We start from the raw sequence: 25,302 nt of genomic DNA, 5'->3' as shown, positions 1-25,302 counted from the left end.
ATCTAGAACGTGTAGTAACACACTTCTTTTAGATTTGTTTTTAAAGTTTATATATATAATCCAGATTGAACATGTGTAAGCACAAAATAAGGGTTGAGTAAGGCTACAGAAAACAAGATCCAACAAAAGACTCAGGAGGAAAGCAAACAAAACAAAACAAACAAAAAACTTGCTTTGTTGAAAGACAAATTAATTTTAGATTTCTTGTCATATAAGGAAGAACATTCCTCACATTTGTTCCCACTGGACAAATTCCTTGGATTTTTTTTTTTTTTTTTTTTTTTTTGTCAACAGCGACAGCCTCCTTAGTTTCAGATCTATTCCATGCCTTTCGGAAGCAATACCTAGGAAGATGAAAACTAGAATGCCTGTTTTTCTTATGTGTATACCTTGCTCCTAATAAGTGAAAAGATGCAACAGCCAACAGTTCACTATTGATTTTTCTTTTTTATTTAAAAAAGTGCTCTTGAACCAAATAAACTCTTTGCTAAATCTTTACTATTGCTACATCTGCTCTGAAAGAAATACCATGAGCACTTTAATAAATGGATTAGAAGACGAGGGAATGGTCTATACCAAGGGCAGGCAAACTTTTTGGCCTGAGGGCCACATCGGTTTTCCAAAATTGTATGGAGGGCCAGTTAGGGGAGGCGGTCTCCCCCCAAACATCCAGGTGTGACCCGGCCCCTGCCTCCAATCCAACCCCCACCGCTTCTCGCCCCCCTAGGACTCCTGCCCCATCCAACCCCCCCCCCCCCCGATTATCCCCGGACGCTCCACCCCTGCATGCCCCCTGCCGCCCCATCCAACCCCCCCACAATTCCTGACTGCCCCCCCGGGACCCCTGCCCCATCCATCCCCCCTGTTCCCCACCCTCTGACCCTCCCCGACCTCTATCCACACCCCTGACCACACCCTGAATTCCCCTGCCCTCTAGCCAACCCCCCCATCCTCCTTACCGTGCTGTCTGGTACACCGGTGGCTGGTGGTGCTACAGCCATGCCGCCCAGAGCACTGGCTCAGGCCACAGCTCTGCAACTTCGCTGCCTAGCTGCCCAGAGCATGGCGCCGGCGGTGCAGTGCACTGAGGCTGCGGGGGAGGGGGAACAGTAGGGGAGGGGCCAGGGACTAGCCTCCCGGGCCAAGAGCTCAGGGGCCGGGCAAGAGGGTCCCGCAGGCCGGTTGTGGCCCGGGGGCCATAGTTTGCCCACCTCTGGTCTACACTATACCGTTAAGTCGACAAGAGAGGCTGGTCTACACGATACAGTTAGGTCGATGAGAGAGGCGTAAGACTTATGTCAGTGTAGTTAGGGTGACACAGTGTCTGTGTAGACACTGCGTTCCTTACATGGATTGTTGGCTGTCTTGTCAATTTCATGGCAGAAGCCCTGAAATTGAAAAGAAAGCCGGGCAGCTAGAGCCCAGCTGTGCCCCCGCTCTCTTGGAGTGCAGAGTGGCTGGACCTTGCTCCCAGCTGGGAGCCGGGGCGAGAAGCCTGGTTGCCTCCTGCTCCGCCACTGGGAGCCAGGCAGCCTGGCACCTTTTAGGGAACAGGGTTGAGAAGCCAGGGCAGCTGGACCCTGCTCTCCAGGGCTTAGAAACCCTGGGCGGCTTCCTGCCGACTCCCGGTGGGGAACAGGGAGGCAAGACGCCCTGGGCGGCTTCCCCCACACTCCAAGTGAGGTGAGAAGCCTCGGGTGGCTTCCCCCCTGCTCCTGGTAGGGAATGGGGAGCAGAGGGGGATGACAGCCCATTGGGGACCTGAGGAGCTGCCAGTGAAGCTGAGAGACTGGGCTTTCAGCTCCCCACACTGTCCCTCTTAGGTCAGTGGAAGTGTTCCTGGTGAGGATGTGCACCACCGACCCAAGGAGGGTAGTGTGGACATGCACCACCACAGTAATTACTGCAGTGGCTGTAGGTCGATCTAATATAGGCAGGCTTATGTTCTAGTCTTACATACCCTTTGTAACCTCTGTAACTCTTTCTTTTATGATTTACCATAGGTATTAATGTAAGAAATTCCTAAACTGTATTTCAGCAAACCTCCCTACTCCATCTAGAGCAACAGGATACTAGGTGAACAGTTTTAGTTCTGCTATGGAAGAAACATGATACTCACAAAACTGTGATAATCAGGTTAACTGCAGCACATGTGCACACACACACAAATATAAACACACACTGCACATAAAGTACAGATTTTGAAACTAGACAACATATGACAACAAAGGACTGAATATAGTAGCACCCTCCTTCACCAGATGCTACCCACATTTTTTTTTCTTCCAGATAATGGTAGGTATAATAGTTTCACAAACTTTTGGATCATTTTCAAAAGATGGCACAGTGGATGGGCTACAATCCCTCCTTATACCCCTGTCATTACAGGCAAATAGCAATTTGTGTACTTTACTTCACTGTGTACCTGTCTGTATACAGAAATGTGGGAATTTACAGGTGCACCCATTATGTGGTCCTCTGAAAATTTTCCCTTTAAATCTGAAACAACTTTCCTTAACCCTATATTGTGCTTGTCCTCCTTTAACTAATATGGGGTAAAAAATTTCTTCCTGATATAGAGAATCTCCAGCATTAAAGCGAGATCATTTTACAGTCTGCACCGAATCCTCTCTGCGGTATTCTTGACATTGCTAAAAGTACTGTGGTACAAACTATAGAGAACATTACCTTGAAGAATACACTTTCTGATGAATGCCATATACTAAACCTGAGATGAGTTTCATTTTGTAAAATCACTTATAAGAATTTAAGGAGTTGATTTGTCTTTCAATTTCATGAAATTGTATTTCATGGAAGCACATATTCAGAAGGAACCATTAATGATCACTTGTTTGTGATCAGGCTTAGATTTTCACCAAAGCAGAATTCCAGGATCAAATTGTTAAATTACTACCAAACAGCTAGAAATAACCGACTAGTAAATAACATAATTTTTCTGAACTTCATCTCTTCCTTGTAACATTCAAACAGTAGTTTTGATTTATCAGTAATTATTTTACAGAAGGAAAGGCCTCTTCCTATTATTATAGCTTTTGTTTCCGCCTCTAACTGCTGCATTTGCTGGACTAAGAATTTACAGAAAATCTAGACCACAACTAGGACATAATGTGGGCAATGAGGCTGTGAATAAACAGTGTTTAGATAACACAGGTCCCTTGTAAAATAAAACACTACGAACAACATTTTTAACCACCTTTAAAGATTACTGCTATATTCTAACAGAATGACATTTCCAAACATTTTCTGTTTTCACACATGGGGAAAGAGGAATATAAATAAAAAAAAATGAGTTCCCTTTCACACTTTACCGTAGAAAAGATCTGATTAGCTGGTCTAGTCACTGGGTTGATTTGGACAACAATACAAAACTAATCCGTAAATCTTAATTCTTGAAGAAGTTCATTCACCAGCTTCACAGCCCTTTGGTTTTTTAATCCAAGTTGGTTAAATCTGTAGGCAGTACGTATAAGAAGGTCAAAAACTTCATTGGTTGTATTGCTTGCCAGAATCACCTGAAGGAAAAACAGAATGGAGGAAAAGAGGAAATCATTTAATTTAGATTTATTACTCCAAGTGCAATCATTTATAGCTGTGTACTATGTGCTACATGTTGTTTTCTTCTAACTCCCCACAACCCTCCCCCATTTAGTCATTGATGTCATCTGAAAAGCAACTAAATTCCATAAAGCATGAAAATAAATTCCCCTCTGAGAAAGGAAGGAAGAAAGGAAGGAAGGAAGGAAATAAAGCCCAGGGACTAGATCTCAAAGTGCAACAGACCAGCACGTAGTGCACCAGGGAGGAGTTTTATTCCATCCATCCAGCTGCTGATCCCTGAGGGCTGCTCCACACTCTGCATCCCACTCTGGTTCCAACTCCTGCTTCTCATATGTCCTCAGCCCATCCTGGAAAGTTCCCTATGCCAGGAGGGGAAAATGTAGGAGGGGCTGGCATAGCTTCCCCTATGCTAGCTCAGGACTCCCTTGCACTAGGGGAATTCTAAGCTGTTGCCTTAAGGCAACTTTAAATTCTTTTTGTGCTACTGGTTCAACAGGACCATGGATCTTGTCTTCAGTCTTTCAATAAAGGGTTGTTATAGCACAATAAGGTGCTGCAGCCTAACTGTTAAAGGGTTTCACTGGTCTATAAAGGGAAGAAAGCACATAAGACTTGGAAAATAAACAGACCCAAATGAAAAGTTATGTATGCTTCCAAACAACTTTAAAATACATCATTTTTATGTTAATGAATAATCAACAGTCATTTTCTGTAATACACCCAAGATTTCTAACATATCCTAGCAGTGCTTAAAGAAAGTAATGTTATATTTGTTTATTCCAACTAACAGCAGCTAAAAGGCATAATCAACAACAATAATGTTCTAGTTCCACTCACTGCAAAATGAATTTTCTCATGTGTTACAGGCCTTATAAAAGATAAAAGGAGTACAGTACTTTTCCACTGAGAGGAAGAATTTCCAGACAAAGTGCTAAAGCAAAATAATGATGTGAAGTCCTGGCCTGCTTGTATCAGAGGGTTTGACTTCTTATTGTACAACATGACCTATAAATATATGTAACAAATGTAGTAGCTAAAGAACAATATAATAATAATCTAACATTTATGTAGCACTTTATGTATTAATCTTAAAAGGATCCCAAAGCACTTCATGGTGTCTATTATGTCTGCAAATTGGTTCATCCATCAGTGAAATGCAGTCACTTCTGGGGTGAAACATGACAATTATTTAACAGTTCCCAGCAAACAACTCTACGTAAGAGAAAAAAAAAATTAAAGAATACTGGGTTTTCTTGATAGTCTTTCGACTGTACAATATGAGAATCAAAATTCAGAACTGAAGATAAGTCCCCTGTTGCTGGGTTAAAATGGACTCAAGATGCTGTTAAGGTATATTCAGTCCCCAATACAAGGATAACCTTATATTACTATGTAGCAAAACTTTTACCTACCACTGGGCTCCATAGAGAACTGTGACCAGCACTCCTTGCTGAAATGAATATTATTTAATCACGGGACTTAAGAGTTGGAGTATTTAAATATGGACTATTATATCTGTGTTCCACACTAATTTAGAAAGAGATTAGTTAATAATGGGAAGGACTAATTGAATTAGGTCATCTTGTCCATTCTTCTGCAAGTGTAGGATTATATAAACGCAGATCTCAGAATGGATCCTTGTGCTGGTGCACACATTTTCCACGTGTGCAACAATCAGATTATTTTGACCACCAGTTTCCACTGAGGCCATGCTCATGCCCTGGATGTTCTCATATGCGTCCTCCATCCAAGGGCATAAAGGGCAGAGTGGGTCCAACTGTCCCTCAGTTCCTTTGCCAATAGAGAATTCCAGAGCTATAAGACTCCATACAAATGGGGAAGGAGAGTGCGTCATGGGAGTCATGTGGACAATATATCTCAATGAACCACAGTTAATTTAAGATAAGTAACTTGTTTTGCCAAAGAACATACTGATATTTTTGTCAAAAAAAATTAATGCCCAAAAGTGAAATATTCCAATTCAAAATGATGCTACAGTGTCTGTCTTATCTCTGTAAGATAAGTAACTGTTCTTTCTTCAATTATTTGTCCACATAGATCCCACTACTGGTGACTAGTACCTCCTGGCTTGGAGGTGGATGGTATGAGTCCTATTTAAATGAGGATTGCAGGACAGCTCTACCAAAGCAAGCATCCAATATGCAAGTCTCAACTAAGAAATAGTCTTGGGAGAACATGTGGACAGATCACTATGTAGCGTCCTCCAAATTTCTAAGAACATAAGAAGGGTCATTACTGGATCAGACCAATGGTGCACCTAGCCCAGACTCCAACAGTGGCCAGTGCCAGATATTTCAGAGGGAATGAACAGAACAGGCAATTTTCAAGTAATCCATCTTCTGCCATCCAGTCCCAGCTTCTGGCAGTTAGAGGGTTAGGGACACCCAGAGCATCTTTTCTAATTGCCATTGATGGACCTATCCTCCTTGAATTTATCTAATTCTTTTTTGAATGCAGTTATACTTTTGGCCTTCACAACATGAGTTCCACAATGAGTTCCATGGGTTGACTGTGTATTGTGTGAAGAAGTACTTATGTTTGTTTTAAACTTGCTGTCTAATAATTTCATTGGGTGACCTTTGGTTCTTCTGTCATGTGAATTTCCTTAACACTTAACACTTCCTTATTTGCTTTCTCCACATCATTCATGATTTTATAGACCTCTATCATATCCCTACTTAGTCGTCTCTTTTCTAAGATGAACAGTCTAGTCTTTATAATCTCTCCTCATATGGAAGCTGTTCAGACCCCTAATAATTTTTGTTGCCTTTGTCTGTACTTTTGCCAATTCTAATATATCTTTTTTGAGATGGGGCAACCAGAACCACATGCAGTATTCAAGGTGTGGATGTACGGTGGATTTATATAGTGGCATTATGATATTTTCTTTCTATTTTCTATCTTTTTCCAAATGGCTCCTAACATCCTGTTAGTTTTTTGACTGCCACTGAAAATTGAGTAGATATTTTTCAGAGAACTATCCACGATGACTCCAAAATCTCTTTCTTGAGTGACAATAGCTTATTTAGACCCCATCATTTTGTATGTATAGTTGAGATTATGTTTTCCAGTGTGCATCACTCTGTATTTATCCACATTGAATTTCATCTGCCATTTTGTTGCCCACTTACAAAGGGATCTCATAAAACTGGGTAACTCTTCAGAGTCAGTTTTGGACTTAACTGTCTTGAGTAATTTTGATCATATGGATATTTTGGCACCTCACTGTTCACTCCCTTTTCAAGGTCATTTATGACTATGTTGAACACCACAAGTCCCAGTATAGGCCTTTGGGGGACCCAACTCTCTCTGCTATGAAAACTGACCATTTATTCCTACTTTGTTTCCTATCTTTTAACCACTTACTGAACCATGAAGGGACCCTTCCCTCTTATCCCATAACTGTTTACTTTGCTTAAGAGCGTTTGGTGTGGGACCTAGTCAAAGGCTTTCTGAAAGTCAAGTACACTATATCAACTGGCTTCAGAGTAGCAGCTGTGTTAGTCTGTATCCGCAAAAACAAAAGGAGTATTTGTGGCACCTTAGAGACTAACAAATTTATTTGAGCATAAGCTTTCGTGAACTACAGCTCACTTCATCAGATGCATGCAGTAAAAAATACAGTGGCGGGAGATTTTATATACACAGAGAACATGTAACAATGGGTGTTCCCGTACACACTGTAACGAGAGAGATCAGGTAAGGTGAGCTATTACCAGCAGGAGAGCGGGGGGAAAAAACCTTTGTAATGATAATCAAGGTGATAATCAAGGTCTGTAATCGAGTGACCAAAGAGATTGAAGTGTTCTCCAACTGGCCCTTGAGGAATTCCACCATGATGTCAACAATTTCCATCCCACCATCAAACTCTTCAACAAAAAAAACTTCAAAAACAGACTCCAACGAGAGACTGCCGAATTGGAATTAATTTGCAAACTGGATACAATTAACTTAGGCTTGAATAAAGACTGGGAGTGGATGTGTCATTACACAAAGTAAAACTATTTCCCCATGTTTATTTCCCGCCCCCGCCCCTACTGTTCCTCACACGTTCTTGTCAACTGCTGGAAATGGCCCACCTTGATTATCACTACAAAAGGTTTTTTCCGCCCTGCTCTCCTGCTGGTGATAGCTCACCTTACCTGATCACTCTCGTTACAGTGTGTATGGTAACACCCATTATTCCATGTTCTCCGTGTATATAAGTCTCCCCCCACTGTATTTTCCACTGAATGCATCTGATGAAGTAAGCTGTAGCTCATGAAAGCTTATGCTCAAATAAATTTGTTAGTCTCTAAGGTGCCACAAGTACTCCTTTTCTTTTTGCGGATACAGACTAACACGGCTGCTACTCTGAAACCTGTCATTATGCAAGGCACTGAATTTAGCCGCATGGAATGGAAATTTATCAACTTCATGAAAAAACTCATACAGATACAGACAGACATCATCTTCCTTTTCAAATGCAAACAGATGGACATCATACCAAAAGGACTGAAGGTAAAAAATCCATTACAATCTTCATACCACACAGACTATGGTGACAGCTTGTGCCACACACTCTCAAAGAAACTATGGAACCACCTGATCAACATCCTCTACATCAAACAGGGAAAGATTGAGAATGAGCTCTCAAAACTGGATACTCTCATAAAAAAACAACCTTCCACACAAACTTCCTTGTGGCTGGACTTTACAAAAACTAGACAAGCCATTTACAACACACACTTTGCTTCTCTACAAAAGAAAAAGGACACTAAACTATCTAAACTACTACATGCCACAAGGGGCCACAACAGTGGTTCCCTTAACCCACCCAGCCATTACCCTCTGATCCCACTGAGGGTTAACAAAAGAAACTACACCATTTGCTCAAGAAACTCCCTGAAAAAGCACAAGAACAAATCCACACAGACACACCCCTAGAACCCCGACCAGGGGTATTCTATCTGCTACCCAAGATCCATAAACCTGGAAATCCTGGACGCCCCATCATCTCAGGTATTGGCATCCTGACAGCAGGATTGTCTGGCTATGTAGACTCCCTCCTCAGGCCCTACGCTACCAGCACTCCCAGCTATCTTCGAGTACCACTGACTTCCTGAGGAAACTACAATCCATCGGTGATCTTCCTGAAAACACCATCCTGGCCACTATGGATGTAGGAGCCCTCTACACCAACATTCCACACAAAGATGGACTGCAAGCAATCAGGAACAGTATCCCCAATAATGTCACGGCAAACCTGGTGGCTGAACTTTGTGACTTTGTCCTCACCCATAACTATTTCACATCTGGGGACAATGTATACCTTCAAATCAGCGGCACTGCTATGGGTATCCGCATGGCCCCACAGTATGCCAACATTTTTATGGCTGACTCTGAACAACTCTTCCTCAGCTCTCGTGCCCTAATGCCCCAACTCTACTTGTGCTACATTGATGACATCTTCATCATCTGGACCCATGGAAAAGAAACCCTAGTCAAAGGCTTTCTGAAAGTCAAGTACACTATATCAACTGGTTTCAGAGTAGCAGCTGTGTTAGTCTGTATCCGCAAAAACAAAAGGAGTATTTGTGGCACCTTAGAGACTAACAAATTTATTTGAGCATAAGCTTTCGTGAACTACAGCTCACTTCATCAGATGTATGCAGTAAAAAATACAGTGGCGGGAGATTTTATATACACAGAGAACATGTAACAATGTATGTTCCCGTACACACTGTAACGAGAGAGATCAGGTAAGGTGAGCTATTACCAGCAGGAGAGCACTACATTGATGACATCTTGATTCCACCATGATTTCAACAATTTCCATCCCACCAGCAACCTCAGCCTGGACCAGTCCACACAAGAGATCCACTTCCTGGACACTACGGTGCTAATAAGCGATGGTCACATAAACACCACCCTTTACCAAAAACCTACTGACTGCTATACTTACCTACATGCATCCAGCTTTCATCCAGACCACACCACATGATCCATTGTCTACAGCCAAGCTCTACGATACAACCGCATTTGCTCCAACCCCTCAGACAGAGACAAACACCTACAAGATCTCTATCAAGCGTTCTTACAACTACAATACCCACCTGCTGAAGTGAAGGAACAGATTGACAGAGCCAGAAGAGTACCCAGAAGTTACCTACTTACAGGACAGGCCCAACCAAGAAAATAACAGAACGCCACTAGCCATCACCTTCGGCCCCCAACTAAAACCTCTCCAACGCATCATCAAGGATCTACAACCTATCCTGAAGGATGACCCATCATTCTCACAGATCTTGGGAGACAGGCCAGTCCTGGCTTACAGACAGCCCCCAACCTGGAGCAAATACTCACCAGCAACCACACACCACAAAACAGAACCACTAACCTAGGAACCTATCCTTGCAACAAAGCCCCTTGCCAACTGTGTCCACATATCTATTCAGGAGACACCCTCATAGCGCCTAATCACATCAGCCATGCTATCAGAGGCTCGTTCACCTGCACATCTACCAATGTGATATATGCCATCATGTGCCAGCAATGCCCCTCTGCCATGTACATTGGCCAAACTGGACAGTCTCTACATAAAAGAATAAATGGACACAAATCAGACGCCAAGAATTATAACATTCAAAAACCAGTCGGAGAACACTTCAATCTCTTTGGTCACTCGATTACAGACCTAAAAGTGGCAATTCTTCAACAAAAAAACTTCAAAAAAGACTCCAATGAGAGACTGCTGAATTGGAATTAATTTGCAAACTGGATACAATTAACTTAGGCTTGAATGAAGACTGGGAGTGGATGTGTCATTACACAAAGTAAAACTATTTCCCCATGTTTATGCCCCCTCTCCCCTCCCAGTTCCTCACACATTTCTTGTCAACTGCTGGAAATGGCCCAACTTGATTATCACTACAAAAGGTTTTTTCCCCCGGCTCTCTTGCTGATAATAGCTCACCTTACCTGATCACTCTCGTTACAGTGTGTATGGTAACACCCATTGTTTCATGTTCTCTGTGTATATAAATCTCCCCACTGTATTATCCACTGAATTCATCCGATGAAGTGAGCTGTAGCTCACAAAAGCTTATGCTCAAATAAATTTGTTAGTCTCTAAGGTGCCACAAGTACTCCTTTTCTTTTTACTGTATCAACTGGATCACTTTTGCTGAGTCCCTCAAAGAATTCTAATATACTGGTGAAGCATGATTTCCTTTTGCAAAAGGGATGTAATAGGGATGCCTCTTCAGGAAGTAAAAGGCTGCCTGAGCCCAGCTGCAATGGCCTGTAATGCACACAGGTGGAGCAAACCTGGCTAACTTGTAGCAGGATCTTATCTAGTTAAATACAATAGTCTTTGAAAAGTGATAGCCTCACCCTTAGGGTGTTCCTGAAAGGTCTTTGTTTCATAAGAGGACTCTTACAAACAAAATTGGGTCTTTATCAACAGAACTATTTACAGAGGTTCTGCAACTCCAGCTAGCATTCCAGCCATAGGCACACAGACTGGCTTTCTGGTATGTCCTCCAAATTCTTCCCGCCTGCAACCTGTGCTCCCTCCCTCTCAGTTCTAGGTAGGTTGTTACATTTTTCCTTTTAAACATCTGTTGTTATATCTTTTGTGCAAGCATTTGCTGACTTGCTAACGCATAGCCCACCCTAGGGAGATGGTCTTTACCAGTCTGTGGCAGCGTTTTAGACATAATATTCCTTCAAGTGTGCTGGTTTTCAAAATACTCTATTTCTTGTTTAAATTATCCCTGTTGATAGGGGACTTGGTTCCACACCCTGTTTCTGCCTCCTTTCTGTTAGGTGGTATCCTATTGGTCCTCTGTATTGCTCTTAAACATTGTTTCTTCTACATTAGGCCATCTGGTAGCTGCAGAGGCTCTTTCTAAGCCCTTGTCTTGGCCTCAACCTCATCTTGCAGACATAACTCATCCCTCACATAGCAGTAGGGGGTCACCTTCTATGGCACTTGCTCTCTTTGATCTAGCTATCCCTGAACTATGAATTGTGTTACTGCCTGTGGCACCCCATCCTGGTCAGTGCTCCGTTGGATTGTCTGGAACCTCTATCAGAGATGGAAAGGTTCTGTAGCATGTTGATACACTCTCTGTGTGTAGTACTCTGAAAGGTATGCCCACTGCTCAGTGTACCTGCCACCACTCGTGACTTTCCTGGGCAGATCATTATCTTCATGTCATAGAGCTGAAGTTCCTGTAACATGCATTGTAGCTGCTTGGGTGCACTCAGCTGTGGGTTCTTCATGATGCTTTCTAATATAATCAGACTGCATGTCCATCTTGTGCCAACAAGTAACCTGAAGGAATCATTCCATTCCACAGAGCACAACGTGTAGTTCCTTTTTTATCTGAACATATCCACTTTCTGTGTCTGGTAGGGCCTCAGTAGCAAAAGCTATGGGCATTGCATTAGTGTTGCTCCTAGGCCTCCTTCTGAGGCATCATACTGTAGCTCTAGATGCTCCACAGATTTGTAGTATTATAGGACTGATGCATCACTTATCATTTCTTTACTTTTAAAAAAAAAATGCCTGTTCTTGGGTCTCTAACTATCTGTATGCTGCATCACTGGGTTTAACGGTCTCAAAGGCTCTCACAGGCTTCTGATAGGTGTGTGCAGAATCTGGAAAGATAGCTGGCTATTCCTATAAATTGCTAGATTCCCTTCAAATCCTTTGGTCTTGGCATTTCCTCAATAGCTCATAGTTTTCCAAGGTCTGGCCAGATTCCCTCAAGTCAACAGATGTCTGATTTAGGGGACCTCCGTTCTCCTCAGCTTCATCTTACCTGCATTCAGCCTACTATTCCACTCCTGGCACTTGTTTAGGAGTTGTCTCAGCTTAGTATCATGGCTCTGCATTTCCTCTTCCTTGGCGTCTCCTTCTCCTGTAGTAAGAAGTCATCAGCTACAATATGATGCCTGAGAGTCTAACTAGTGCCCAGTTTAGTTTATATTGGAACTACGTCATCTAAGTCCAGGAAGTCATATGACCCAGAAGAGTGAAACACATTCTTGCTTGTGTCTTTGGGTAAGCCTGTTGGTGGTTGACAAGGTTCAATAAAGTTTGAAATATTTTTTATAGGTGATAAGCCTTCAATGACCTTGAATCTAACATGGCTCCTATGAACTCTATGCTTTGAATTGGAGCAAAACTAGATTTTTCTCTGCTTATTTTGAGGGCCAGAGTAGCAAATGGCCTTTGGATTACATGGATTGAGCTGGTTGTCTGGTGAGGTGATTTCCCTCGGATAAACCAATCGTCAAGTTAGAGGTATGTAAACCTGGATACCTTGCCATCTCATGTAAGCTGCCACAACAGCCAGCTACACTTGGTGGAAACCCTCAGTGCTACAGAAAGCCCGAAGGGTGGGACACAATACTGGTAGCAAATCTCTCATACTAAGAATCTAAGGTATTTCTTGTGAGCTGGATATATGGACAGGTGAAAATAGGCATCCTGAAGGTTGAGAGTCACAAACAGTCTTGATTATAGAGGCTGAAGTTATCATCCTGAAAACCTGAAGCAATGAATGAAAGTAATCCAAGCATTGAAGGTCCAAGACAGGGCATCAACTCCCTTTCTTTTTCAGACTAGAAAATAATGGGAGTAGAACCTCTTGCCCCTGAACTCTAAAGGCACCTCCCCCACTGCTCTACATTGCAGAAGGGAGTCCACCTGCTGTTTCAACAATGTCTCATGAGAATGGTCCCTAAAGAGGGATGGGATAGGAAGGCAGGGGTAGGAAGCGCTTGGAACTGTACGCCTTTGTTGACCAACTCTAAGGGCTTGTCTACGCAGGTAATTCACAGGGAAGTTAGGGCAAAAGAACTAGTGTGTGAATTTAAAGTGAAATAACTATTTCACACAAACTCCGTGTGGACACTCTTATTTCGCACTGAGAGTGCCTTTGTGCAGTTTTGGTTAATCCAATTCCAAAGTGGAGCTTAAGACAAGTCTAACACCTGGTCACATGCGTCTCATTTTCATAGGCAGTGAAGTGAGTCACCTACATCTTGGCTCTGGAGGAGGATTTAGCTGCTCTGCCTGTCTCAGAAGTTGTTGCCTCCTATGTCTAGTGAGCCAAAGAGCTCAAAATTGAGCCACAGTTTACAGGAACGCGGGAAATCACCTCACCAGGAATTAAGTCTGTTCAGATTTGGTAGAGAGCCTTTTCCCTCCGGATCGGAGGACACTCATTGAATGATCCGGAAAGAAGAGTTTATGGAAAACTCTCTCACTTTCTGAGTTCTTCTAAAAAAGGAATGACAAATTGAGGCCATGTCAAGTGTCCATTGTTCAGCATAATAAGTGCTTCACAAAAAGGAGCAAGCTTTGAACCCTGGAACGTTACTTCAGCCACAGAGGCCTAGTTTCTGGTACCGAAGAAGTCCCTAACACTAATAAATCTTTTTTTAAGCCTGTGGGTATAAAAATAATCAGAAAACTAACTCTCTTACCTAAACTAATATACTGATTATTTATATAAAGAGATTTAAATCACACAGTGGGCAAGATACACTACCAAATGTTCCATCTCGCAGCCACAGGTGGTTAGAAGAAACCGAAGGACAGTTAGGCCCACTCTGCCCTTTATGTCTTTGGAGGGGATGGGGGGCCGAAGGGCATCCAGGACACAGACGCAAGGGACACTGCTGGCCAAAAGAATCTGATCTCATATGCACTGTGGCACATGTAATCAGAAATGGTACCCACATGGACAATCACTCGAAGAGTAAAGCTCCCACTGACTTCAGTGGAGCCAAGATTTCACCAAAGGAGTTGAGTCTTAGCCATATTATCTTCTCTCCCAAATCTTCTCTACTTCCTCCATTCTCTATGGCTATTGACACCATTATTACCCCACCCCATCACTCATGCCTGCAATTCCTCCCTGTCTTTTGCCCCCAACTAGCAAGTCACAGCCAGATTCTGTCACTTTTCCCTCCTCAACATCTTCACCACACGTTCTTTTCTTTCCATCCCCATAGCTAACTCTTTCATTCAGGGTCTCATTATATCTTATCTCAGCTTCTAAAACATCCTCCTCTCTGGTCTCCCTAAAATGCCAATTCCCTCCACCTATTCAGTGCTAGCACTAATTACAGGAAAATGGGCAGTGGATGGTTCCATAACCACTCCAGCTGCTAAACAGAGTGGGAAGTGATTGATGCCTGGGAGGGCAAAGCGTATACACTCTTAGGCTATGCGTATACTAGAGAGCTACAGCAACACAGCTGAACTGATGCAGCTGTGCCGCTGTAAGATCTTTCATGTAGCTGATCCACGCTGAAGGGAGAAAGAGCTCTCCTGTTGACATAATTAAACCGCCCACAATGAGTGGTGGCAGCTATGTCAGTGGGAGAAGCTCTCCTGGCGACATAGTGCTGTACACACTACCACTTTATTCCAGCGAAACTTAGGTCGTTCAGGGGTGTATTTTTTCACACCCCTGAGCAACATAAGTTTTGCCGACATAAGTGGTAGGGTAAACATGGTCTAAATCTATAGAATGTAAGGTGTGAGGGAACTACATACACCCCTGTACTGTTAGCTACTACTCAAAACATTTCTGTGGCTCTATAGGCAATGACTTCTCCAATGGGACCCTGTGGAAGCACTGTCAAGGAAGAGGATATTTTAGCTGTTCTTATTTAGGTTAGCATGATTTTCTTTAATTCTCTGTGATCAGCTTTTTCGTAAGAAGGAGAAATTTTCAACATGTGAATAATACAAAAGAAAAAGCTTGTTGAAAAACATGGAAACACTTACATGCGAAATAAACTCTTGGGCAATCTTGTGTCCACCCGAAGAAAAGAGCAGAAAACTAAGAAGAAGATGCCTGACAAGGTGTTTGGTGCAAGGTTGCCTTTTATCTGTTTTAGTGCTAGCTGCAGCCTGCAGATCTGTGATAGAGAGGGTTGTACAGCTGAAGAGCATCATCAAACGATCATACACTGCTCGAGCTTCTACCTGTAAGGAACAATTTCAAAAGATAAAGGATCGGAGAAGAATAAAAATTGTGTTTATGGAGTTTTTTTGTTGTTGGTTTTTTTGAGATTTGTTCACTAACAGACATCTGAATCCTTGGAAGAAATTGTAAAAATATGTCAAGAGCTTGAGTTTAAGAGGCACTGTAGAGAACAGGGAAGGAAGGGGGAGGCACATTTTGCTTACGCTGGTTCACACAAACATAAATGGACAAAATGGAAAATTCTTTACTTTCTTTGGTCTTGCAAACTAAGCAGCCAAGGCATCGAGCCAAGTTTTGACCTTTTTTGTCATGAAAGGAAATGGAGAAAATCCCTCAGTAGAATGCAGTCAGATTCTTACATTGTGGGAAAAAGAACAGAAGGCTCCTTGAAGGCTCACTTCAATATTGCAGCTACAAATCAATTAAACCCCCATGCAATCTGACCTCAACTGATAAAACGTTCTGATAAGAACAACGGGTTTTGGCTTCTTCCTGTATTACTTGCAACATGTTTATTTTGTTTGCCTCTTGGAGCAGCCAATATAAATGTATTGTCAAAACAGAGAATGACGATTTTGGTGTCTACATAATAGAAGTTGTTAGTTCATCATAAGCAGCTATTAAAAACATATTTCATTGTAATAATACTGTTCATTACATAAAAAACAGGAAACATAAGGACAAAAGCAAAACATACCACCTAGGACTCAAGGAAGTAGGACACCAGCCCCACAAGTGTTCTTGAGTTCCTTTTAGTTTTCGCTATTTGTTTCCTAGCACTTACTGATTTTTTCACATTAACATTTCTATATATGCTAGCTTGAAAGAGTTTGCTTTTCTCGAAAGGTAATTTCTCATTGAAGTCTGTCCCAGGTTACACTAGGGATGCTACATGGCACTAATGAGACCACAATAAAAGTTTATGAGACATAATGAAATGTTATTGTTCCATTGAGATTGGATTGCCTCCAAACAAGGGCACCTGAATCTTACTCCTTCCCATTTCACTACACCTGCACTGATTCCCCCATTCAACCACTCCTGAGCTGAATCAATAAGGAAGAGTGGCTACAATATATCTAAACCTCTTTAATGGTAAAAATATTTTGGATTTTAAATCGTGCCCCACTACTCCATGATATTCAAAGCAGATGTTATGATTTCAGCTTCCACCTAGTGCTGCATCTGTTAATGTGTGTCTGGTTGCAGTGTTTCAGTCTCTCTTTCACATAACCAGGTGCTACAAAATCCTCTTCTTCCTCCTCTCTGCTGAAATGACTAAAGGCTCCCGTACCTATCAGTCTTCACATTCTTTTTTCTCTGTGTTCTCATTCCCCTGTGCTAGGACTAGAGAAAAGAGGGTGGCAGGGGGGTGAGGGAGGATGAGATATTTTGACTGAGCAGTGGCAAGTTAGGAACAAGGTGGTGTGAAGAAACTACAACTCTAAAGTGCACTTCTGAGGAGCGATCAGGACTTTAATGAAACTGGAACAACAGCAAGAAGCACTAAGAAACGGGGAAGGAAACAATAGACAAAGGGATCCCTCTATGCATATGGAGTACTGTCCTTTCCCCACCACTCCCTGCCACAAAAGAAAACTAACAAATGGGTTAAACCAATTTGTCTCAAACATAAAGTGATTTTTTCTATCATCAGACTGGTATTTTCAAGAGAAATTCATAAAAAACTTTGGAAAGAGACAATGTCTTCCATTGAGATCAGGTGCAATATCCATATCCAAAGGACTTGCATCCTAATTCAGTATTGCTTTCATTGTATTTACAGAGACGCCATTATCTTTTTCTACAGAAGTATGCCAAGTTTGATTATTTAAAAAGTTAGCACCTTCCTCCCATTCATAAGGGATTTTTTTATGCTGAAGTATAAACCTTTAAAAACAAACATTTATAATGGAAGTATCAATTATCCTAACTGTGACACTTGAGCACACCTTCTTATATTATTCAAAGTAAAATAAACACTATTTTCCCAAGTATATTTAACCAGTTATTAGTTAAATAGTGTCTTCTGATATCCCACAAACAAAATGTCCACGATCCTTTTCAGAAACACAGAGAATTTTAATTGTGTGAGATAACTTGAGGTTTTAACTAACACCAAGAAAATACTATTTGCTCAAGACCTGATCGTGCATTGTGCTACTTCCTCTTTGGGGCCATATGACGCAAAATTTAAACGCTGGGTAATATCTGTGACAAAGGAGGATTCCCTGGGTTGGGTAGAACTGGGATAACAGCTCTATACCACACATGCCCACACAGTCTGTATGTAAGGATAGGGTGTGTGGTCAGAATGCAGCTGTACTCCAACGATTCCCGCCTACTGCAATAGTCCCTACAGTCATAGGTAGCTACGGCTAAATTAGTGCAGTTCTTAGGCTGCTTTAACTTACTCAGGGCATCCAATAGGTCCCATGCTGGGTCCAGAATAGGGAAATGCAAAGCTAGCATAAGGCCCACCTTTGTCCTTCTCCCCTCTGTTCCTATGCTGAGTGGAACAGAGAACCAGACCTTTAGTGTTTAAAACAAAACTAAGTAGCCATGACACAAGCTAATATAAGAAAGACTGAATTACATCCTCAGATCACTGCCTAGATTCTATGATGACAGGTGCAACAGAAATCAAATTAGATAGATAATGTTAATTCAGATTCACTGCTGCTGAATGTGAATGAAAAATGCTGCACTGTTTTTATTAGTTCTCTCACTTTTAAAGCACGGCTGTCTTACAAGACTATGTCACAGGAGCTCTGAAATCCTGCCACACACAGATTCAAAAGGAACAGTTACAGGTGTACCAATCAAGCTGATTTGACACAGTCATATTTTTCAGAAAAAAAGTAAATAAAGGCATTCTGGCCTTCAGTACACTTGACAAACCCAGTTTCCAAATGTTCACAGTTGAAAGAGCCACAAAAATTATCTTGGATCCCCTCTACTGCAGAATTTTACAATTCCAGGAGGACCCTGCAAACCCCAGCCACTTTCCCACATAAATGCCTCAATTTTCAGGTATACAATTGGCTAAATACTCTCAGCCATGGCTACACCACCCACCACAATTTGAGTCCTCTTCTCTTTATCATTGTGGGGACTGTAGTAAAATGCAAGCAGCCACAGAAAAGTATCTGAGGATTCATCTTCAGACTTCAGCAACTGCTCTACAGCGATATCAGCCCATTCTCCAAAACGAACAAACAAAAACCAGCTCTCAAAGAGGTCAGCGTAAGATCTGCAAAAGAATCAAAATACATTTCAGTTTTGCTGGCTATTCATGATCTTGTGGGATGCAAAAAGGTTCCCAGCAGGGCTTCCCCATTAGGTGAAGATGCTGTTTAGTAAGGAATTGTGCAGTTCCCACTTGTGGTCAGTGCTAAAGGGCCTGCTGATGTTGTCCACCCATGAACTGTGAAAAGCTGAGGGCTATACTGCTGACACGGTAATGTGGCTTTGACACTTTCTTGAGGTGCCAGGACTGTAAGTCAACTGTGTTACCCCCCTGACTCAGTGAGAGGGAGTCTTTGTTGTGGAAGGTGGGTGACAGCTCCCTGACACTACCAACCCTTCAGCACTCTCTTCTGGGCTCTACCCGCTGCTACTTTGCTTTTCAAGTAAAACATTAGGTGTACCTCAGAACTCCTCAAAAGCATCCACCCTGTAGCCTCCAGCCTCCGTCACTAAACACACATAATAATTACCAGGAATAGTACATATACACCAACTTGTTTGAGTCAACTGTATATCAGCTCCAATATAACAACACAGCACTGTAAACTATTTATAATAAACGTTTATGAACAAATGTAGAGATTTAAGAGATAGTGAGCAAGGACAATAACAGGTTACAAATAAAACAAAAGTATAACAGGCTTCTACTAGAACAAGACTTACTTTTAACAGGCTACAAACATTTGTCTAAAACAGTCTCTCAGCTGATCTTTTCCTGCAAAGTGTGCTGGTTTTCAGTCAAACTAGGATCCACAACACTCATGAATCATTCCCCCCCACACCTCCCGCCCAGGAGGTTTCTCAGTGAAACGGGTAACAAAACGTCCTTTTGCTTTTCCTTATATTTTCCAGAGTTCATTGTCTTTATTCCCAGAGTCAGAATTATTCTCCTCTGTAAAGGCGGTTTCCATTGTATTGACTTACAATGCTTCATTTATAAATGAACCTAGGTAGACAAGTAAACCAACAGTCCTTTTTCTAGGAAAAACTTGATAGTCAACCCTGCCTGGGATGCAGATTCTGAAATATATTTTTCAATACATACATACAACTTTCAACGCAAATTCTTAAATATCATCTATACATACATCTCATAATGCTTATATGTCACCAGTTTTTATTTGATACCTTACAAGATACTATTTATGGATAAAACCATGAAAGCAGAATATTAGGTGTAGTAAGTTTTTCAGGCTTAATAGGAGTTGCTGTTACAGAACAGTGAACCCTTTGCCAGTTGGCACTGAGGGGGTCTTAGGATTAGTGGTGTTGGATACACAAGTTCCATAAATTAACTGTTTCCATGCACAGAAGGATGGATTTAGCTCTGTTAGTTAATATAGAGCGTGGTTGATATGTTGTTGGACATTACTAGGATGTGTCGGAATCATGAGTGGTGTGAACACTTGTAGGCTTCCCAGACAGCTCTCAGCTCCAGGAGATTTATTTGCATTCTGGTCTCTCGAGGGATCCAGGTGCCTTGTGCTGTGAGTCATCCATATGGGCTCCCCAGTCCCGTTGGGAGGCATCCGTAACTAGCTTCTTCTCAGGTATGGGCAGGCAGAGGGGAACTTCCATGAATATACGCTTGGAGTCTTTCAACCACATCAAGGGAGAATAATCACTATTGTGTACATACTGTCTTCCTGGCACATTTACCACACAGCACTTGCCCTGACCTAGTCTATAGTCGCTCCTATGAATTCTATAGTTTGTGTCAGATTTAGGATAGACTATTCCATGTTTATACCAATTCCCAGGGCCATTAGGTGATGGAGCAGCAATGATGTCAATGTCAAAACTTCTAGACAGGACCTTCCTGTCAGGAGCAAGTCATCTAGATATGGATGACAACGGAGCCATTGCAACAGGCCTCTGCTGCTACTATTGCAAACTTCTTTGTAAATAGCCTGGGTGCTGCTGCTAAGCCAAATGGAAGAACCCTTATTAGTAGTGGTTGGGACCAGCCACTAACCTAAGGAAACACACACAGGGACCTGGCTGGAGGGCCAAGTCAGGAAGAAGGAGCATCCTGAGTTTCAGAGAGGGAGAGCAGCAACAGAGTGTGCAGCATGCAGCAGAAGGGGGCCTCAGATCTGGAAGGAACTAATCCCCAGAGTGGCTAGAAGGAGGTACACCTTGCGGTGAGTGGAGCCTTTCACAGAGTAACTATAAGGCCTGATTTTCTGAAGTGCTCATTGACTTGAACTGTGGGCACTTGAGACCTCTGAAAAATCAGGTTAATAGTTTAGCAGGCCTCCTTATATCCTAGGATATCCTATTTTCCTATCCTTAAAACAGAGGTTGAATTTGGGAACTAATAAGAAAATGGCAACTAAAGAGAACTAAGCATTAATGAACCAAGATTATGAACCACATGACTTTTCACAAAGTAATAGAAGAACAGGTAGAAATGATGAGGGATAGTCTAAGTATTTTTATTTACCTAATGCTTTTATCTTCTATTATTGCTTTAAGCATGTCAGTAATGTATTTCAGGTGCTGAGACCAGAGCGTAGCTGGCAAATCTGGAAAACAATAAGAAGAAATGTTGTACCTAATGAAACAATATTTGGTGTGGTATCAAGCTAGAACTAGAACTTGCTGGACACATGATTCAGTCTTCAGTAATTGCTTCTCATTTTTAAACTTTCCCATAGTTTTCAACCATATCCATAATAAATTATTTTTTAGGACAAAAGTTCAGTTGCAAAATACAGAACTAAAGTTCAGGCTATTCATCAAATTAGGCATAAGTGTGTGTACACACACACGCATGCATACACACACAAACAAACATATATATATATAGTTTCTCATCAATACTAATCTAGTATCTCTGTTATCCCAGTCAACTGCCCGTCCTTAGCAGAAATTGCCAATCATGCAAAACTGCTTCACATGAAACATTAGTTTTCTGATATGCATAAATGAGAGACAATGGAGACCAAACTTATTTTCATTTGTGACTTAACTGAAATCAGATTTCCAGATTTTAGAGAGGAGAAAGGCAACACAATGCATTAAACGTCTTATGGGCGTTTTCACAGTGATCATTATTGGGCTTACAAGACATGAACATTGAATACGTTTCCAGTGCTTGATAACTGTTTTTTAATTCCTAGCATTGGCTTTATTATATTGAAAATAATTTGCCTTTCTTCTATTACTCTTATTTGGTTTTAATTTTGTTTAAATCTACGCCATTGTATATAAAAGTTACACAAAAACCTACGTTAAAAGAGCATTACAAAAGTGGCAAAGTCAAGCTCTCAGAATTAAGGTAACCCTTGTGCATTATTTTTGAGGTTATCTATTGTGCAGAAAAATAAATGAAAATGCAGATTCTGTTAATGCTGCAAAACAATTCAAGGCAGAACTTACCAAAAGGATGTTTGAGTAAGGCTATCACAAGATGCTGATGATGATGAGGAAAGTAGGCCTTCAGGGGACATTTATGCTAAAACAAAAAGTCAGTATTTTAAAAGAGCTTTGTGGTCAGCTTCTGAGAATATAAAACCTAAAGATACTATAGGTTCACCTAATGTAATAACCACATACAATAATGGTGCTGTCTGGCATAAAGAGTGTTTAATTAGTTTTAGACCTAACATTTAAGATTTTGTATGAAGAAGGAGGGAATAGAAAAGAGGGAAGGAGGCTTACAAAACCTAGTTATTTATGTTACTGGAATTATTTTACCTCAGTGAAAACAGGCTTTTGGGGATGGTGGGAGTTTAAATCTAAATGTTCCCATACAGTGTTTGTGAATACAAAAAGCAATTTTGTTCTAATGTATAAGAACCAGAAAGAGTAACTGACTAATGTAATTTAATTCCAACAGATGCATAATTCAAAAAGTAAACAAATATTTTGTTATTATTTGTGAAAATTAAGGGACTAGCAGCAGTGGAACCCAAACTATTTTATTTTACAAGCACCTGTTCGGTATACTTAGGACAATGCAGTGAGTTATCCCACTAGCTACCTTAACTCTAGCCTGCATTCTCTAGGTGAAGGGACTATTCAGTCTCGACACCAGCTCTTGAACACAGACAGCATATTATGCCAAATTACATGACAGATCTAAGTATCAGAGGGTAGCTGTGTTAGTCTATATTCACAAAAACAAGGAGGTTTTTTTACCCACTGTTTTTTTACCCACAAAAGCTTATGCCCAAATAAATCTGTTAATCTTTAAGGTGCCACCAGACTCCTCATTGTTTATGACAGGTCTGTAATTCCGAACTCTATCCAATGAGGACTGTGCTTAGGGTATGTCTACACTACGGAATAAGGTCGAATTTATAGAAGTCAGTTTTTTAGAAATCGTTTTTATATATTCGAGTGTGTGTGTCCCCACAGAAAGTGCTCTAAGTACATTAAGTGCATTAACTTGGCGGAGTGCTTCCATAGTACCGAGACTAGAGTCGACTTCTGGAGTGTTGCACTGTGGGTAGCTATCCCACAGTTCCCGCAGTCTCCGCTGTCCATTGGAATTCTGGGTTGAGATCCCAATGCCTGATGGGGCTAAAACATTGTCACAGGTGGTTCTGGGTACATATCGTCAGGCCCCTGTTCCCTCCGTCCCTCCGTGAAAGCAAGGGCAGACAATCGTTTCGCGCCTATTGTCCTGAGTTACCTGTGCAGACGCCATACCACGGCAAGCATGGAGCCTGCTCAGGTAACCGTCACCATATGTCTCCTGGGTGCTCGCAGACACGGTACTGCATTGCTACACAGTACCAGCAACCCATTGCCTTGTGGCAGCAGACGGTACAGTACGACGTAGCCGTCATCGTCATGTCCGAGGTGCTCCTGGCCACATCGGCCATGAGCGCCCGGGCAGACATGGACGCAGGGACTAAATTTGGAGTGACTTGACCAGATCATTCTCTTTAGTCCTGCAATCAGTCCTATTGAACCGTCTTATGGTGAGCAGGCAGGCGACACGGATTGCTAGCAGTCCTATTGCATCATCTTCTGCCAGGCAGGCAAGAGATGAGGATGGCTAGCGGTCCTACTGCACCATCTTCTGCCGAGCAGTCATGAGATGTGGATGGCATGTAGTCCTTCTGCACCGTCTGCTGCCAGCCAAAGATGTAAAAGATAGATGGAGTGGATCAAAACAAGAAATAGACCAGATTTGTTTTGTACTCATTTGCCTCCTCCCAGTCTAGGGGACTCATTCCTCTAGGTCACACAGCAGTCACCCACAGAGAAGGTGCAGCGAGGTAAATCTAGCTATGTATCAATCAGAGGCCAGACTAACCTCCTTGTTCCAATAAGAACAATAACTTAGGTGCACCATTTCTTATTGGAACCCTCCGTGAAGTCCTGCCTGAAATACTCCTTGATGTAAAGCCACCCCCTTTGTTGATTTTAGCTCCTGTAAGCCAACCCTGTAAGCCATGTCGTCAGTCGCCCCTCCCTCCGTCAGAGCAACGGCAGACAATCGTTCCGCGCCTTTTTTCTGTGCGGACGCCATACCAAGGCAAGCACGGAGGCCGCTCAGCTCACTTTGGCAATTAGGAGCACATTAAACACCACACACATTATCCAGCAGTATATGCAGCACCAGAAGCTGGCAAAGCGATACTGGGCGAGGAGGTGACGTCAGCGCGGTCACGTGAGTGATCAGGTCATGGACACAGATTTCTCTGAAAGCATGGGCCCTGCCAATGCATGCATCATGGTGCTAATGGGGCAGGTTCATGCTGTGAAACACCCATTCTGGGCTCGGGAAACAAGCACAGACTGGTGGGACCGCATAGTGTTGCGGGTCTGGGATGATTCCCAGTGGCTGCGAAACTTTCACATGCATAAGGGCACTTTCATGGAACTTTGTGACTTGCTTTCCCCTGCCCCGAAGCGCATGAATACCAAGATGAGAGCAGCCCTCACAGTTGAGAAGCGAGTGGCGATAGCCCTATGGAAGCTTGCAACGCTAGACAACTACCGGTCAGTTGGGAATCAATTTGGAGTGGGCAAATCTACTGTTGGGGCTGCTGTGATGCAAGTAGCCCACGCAATCAAAGATCTGCTGATATCAAGGGTAGTGACCCTGGGAAATGTGCAGGTCACAGTGGATGGCTTTGCTGCAATGGGATTTCCTAACTGTGGTGGGGCCATAGACGGAACCCATATCCCTATCTTGGCACCGGAGCGCCAAGCCGGCGAGTACATAAACCGCAAGGGGTACTTTTCAATAGTGCTGCAAGCGCTGGTGGATCACAAGGGACATTTCACCAACATCAACGTGGGATGGCTGGGAAAGGTACATGACGCTCGCATCTTCAGGAACTCTGGTCTGTTTCAAAAGCTGCAGGATGGGACTTTATTCCCAAACCAGAAGATGTTGGGGATGTTGAACTGCCTATATGTATCCTTGGGGACCCAGCCTACCCCTTAATGCCATGGCTCATGAAGCCGTACACAGGCAGCCTGGACAGTAGTC

The 25,302-nt window shown here is 42.4% G+C and overlaps 1 protein-coding gene across 2 annotated transcripts in view; it reads right to left on the bottom strand.

Moving 5' to 3' along the window:
• Positions 1-922: 922 nt before the first annotated feature.
• The window catches only part of FANCC (FA complementation group C), a 158,737-nt gene continuing 134,357 nt past the window's right edge, over positions 923-25,302 (bottom strand). Inside the window, exons 11-16 of one of the 2 annotated variants that reach the window (XM_084629085.1) lie at positions 22,230-22,305; positions 21,292-21,373; positions 18,675-18,849; positions 15,395-15,595; positions 12,411-12,509; positions 3,473-3,533 (exon numbers count right to left, since the gene is read on the bottom strand). In XM_084629085.1, the coding sequence (XP_084485211.1) occupies positions 12,459-12,509; positions 15,395-15,595; positions 18,675-18,849; positions 21,292-21,373; positions 22,230-22,305 (585 nt within the window). In that variant the 3' untranslated portion in view covers positions 3,473-3,533; positions 12,411-12,458. Of the gene's footprint in view, positions 3,534-12,410; positions 12,510-15,394; positions 15,596-18,674; positions 18,850-21,291; positions 21,374-22,229; positions 22,306-25,302 lie in introns of both variants that reach the window. The other variant, XM_084629084.1, reaches the window with a different exon arrangement.

Source organism: Lepidochelys olivacea (genome assembly GCF_965140295.1).
Source record: "Lepidochelys olivacea isolate rLepOli2 genome assembly, chromosome: 5".
Taxonomy (NCBI): domain Eukaryota; kingdom Metazoa; phylum Chordata; order Testudines; family Cheloniidae; genus Lepidochelys; species Lepidochelys olivacea.
Note: the sequence above shows the minus strand (reverse complement) of the source record. Positions and strands in the feature narration are given on the sequence as shown.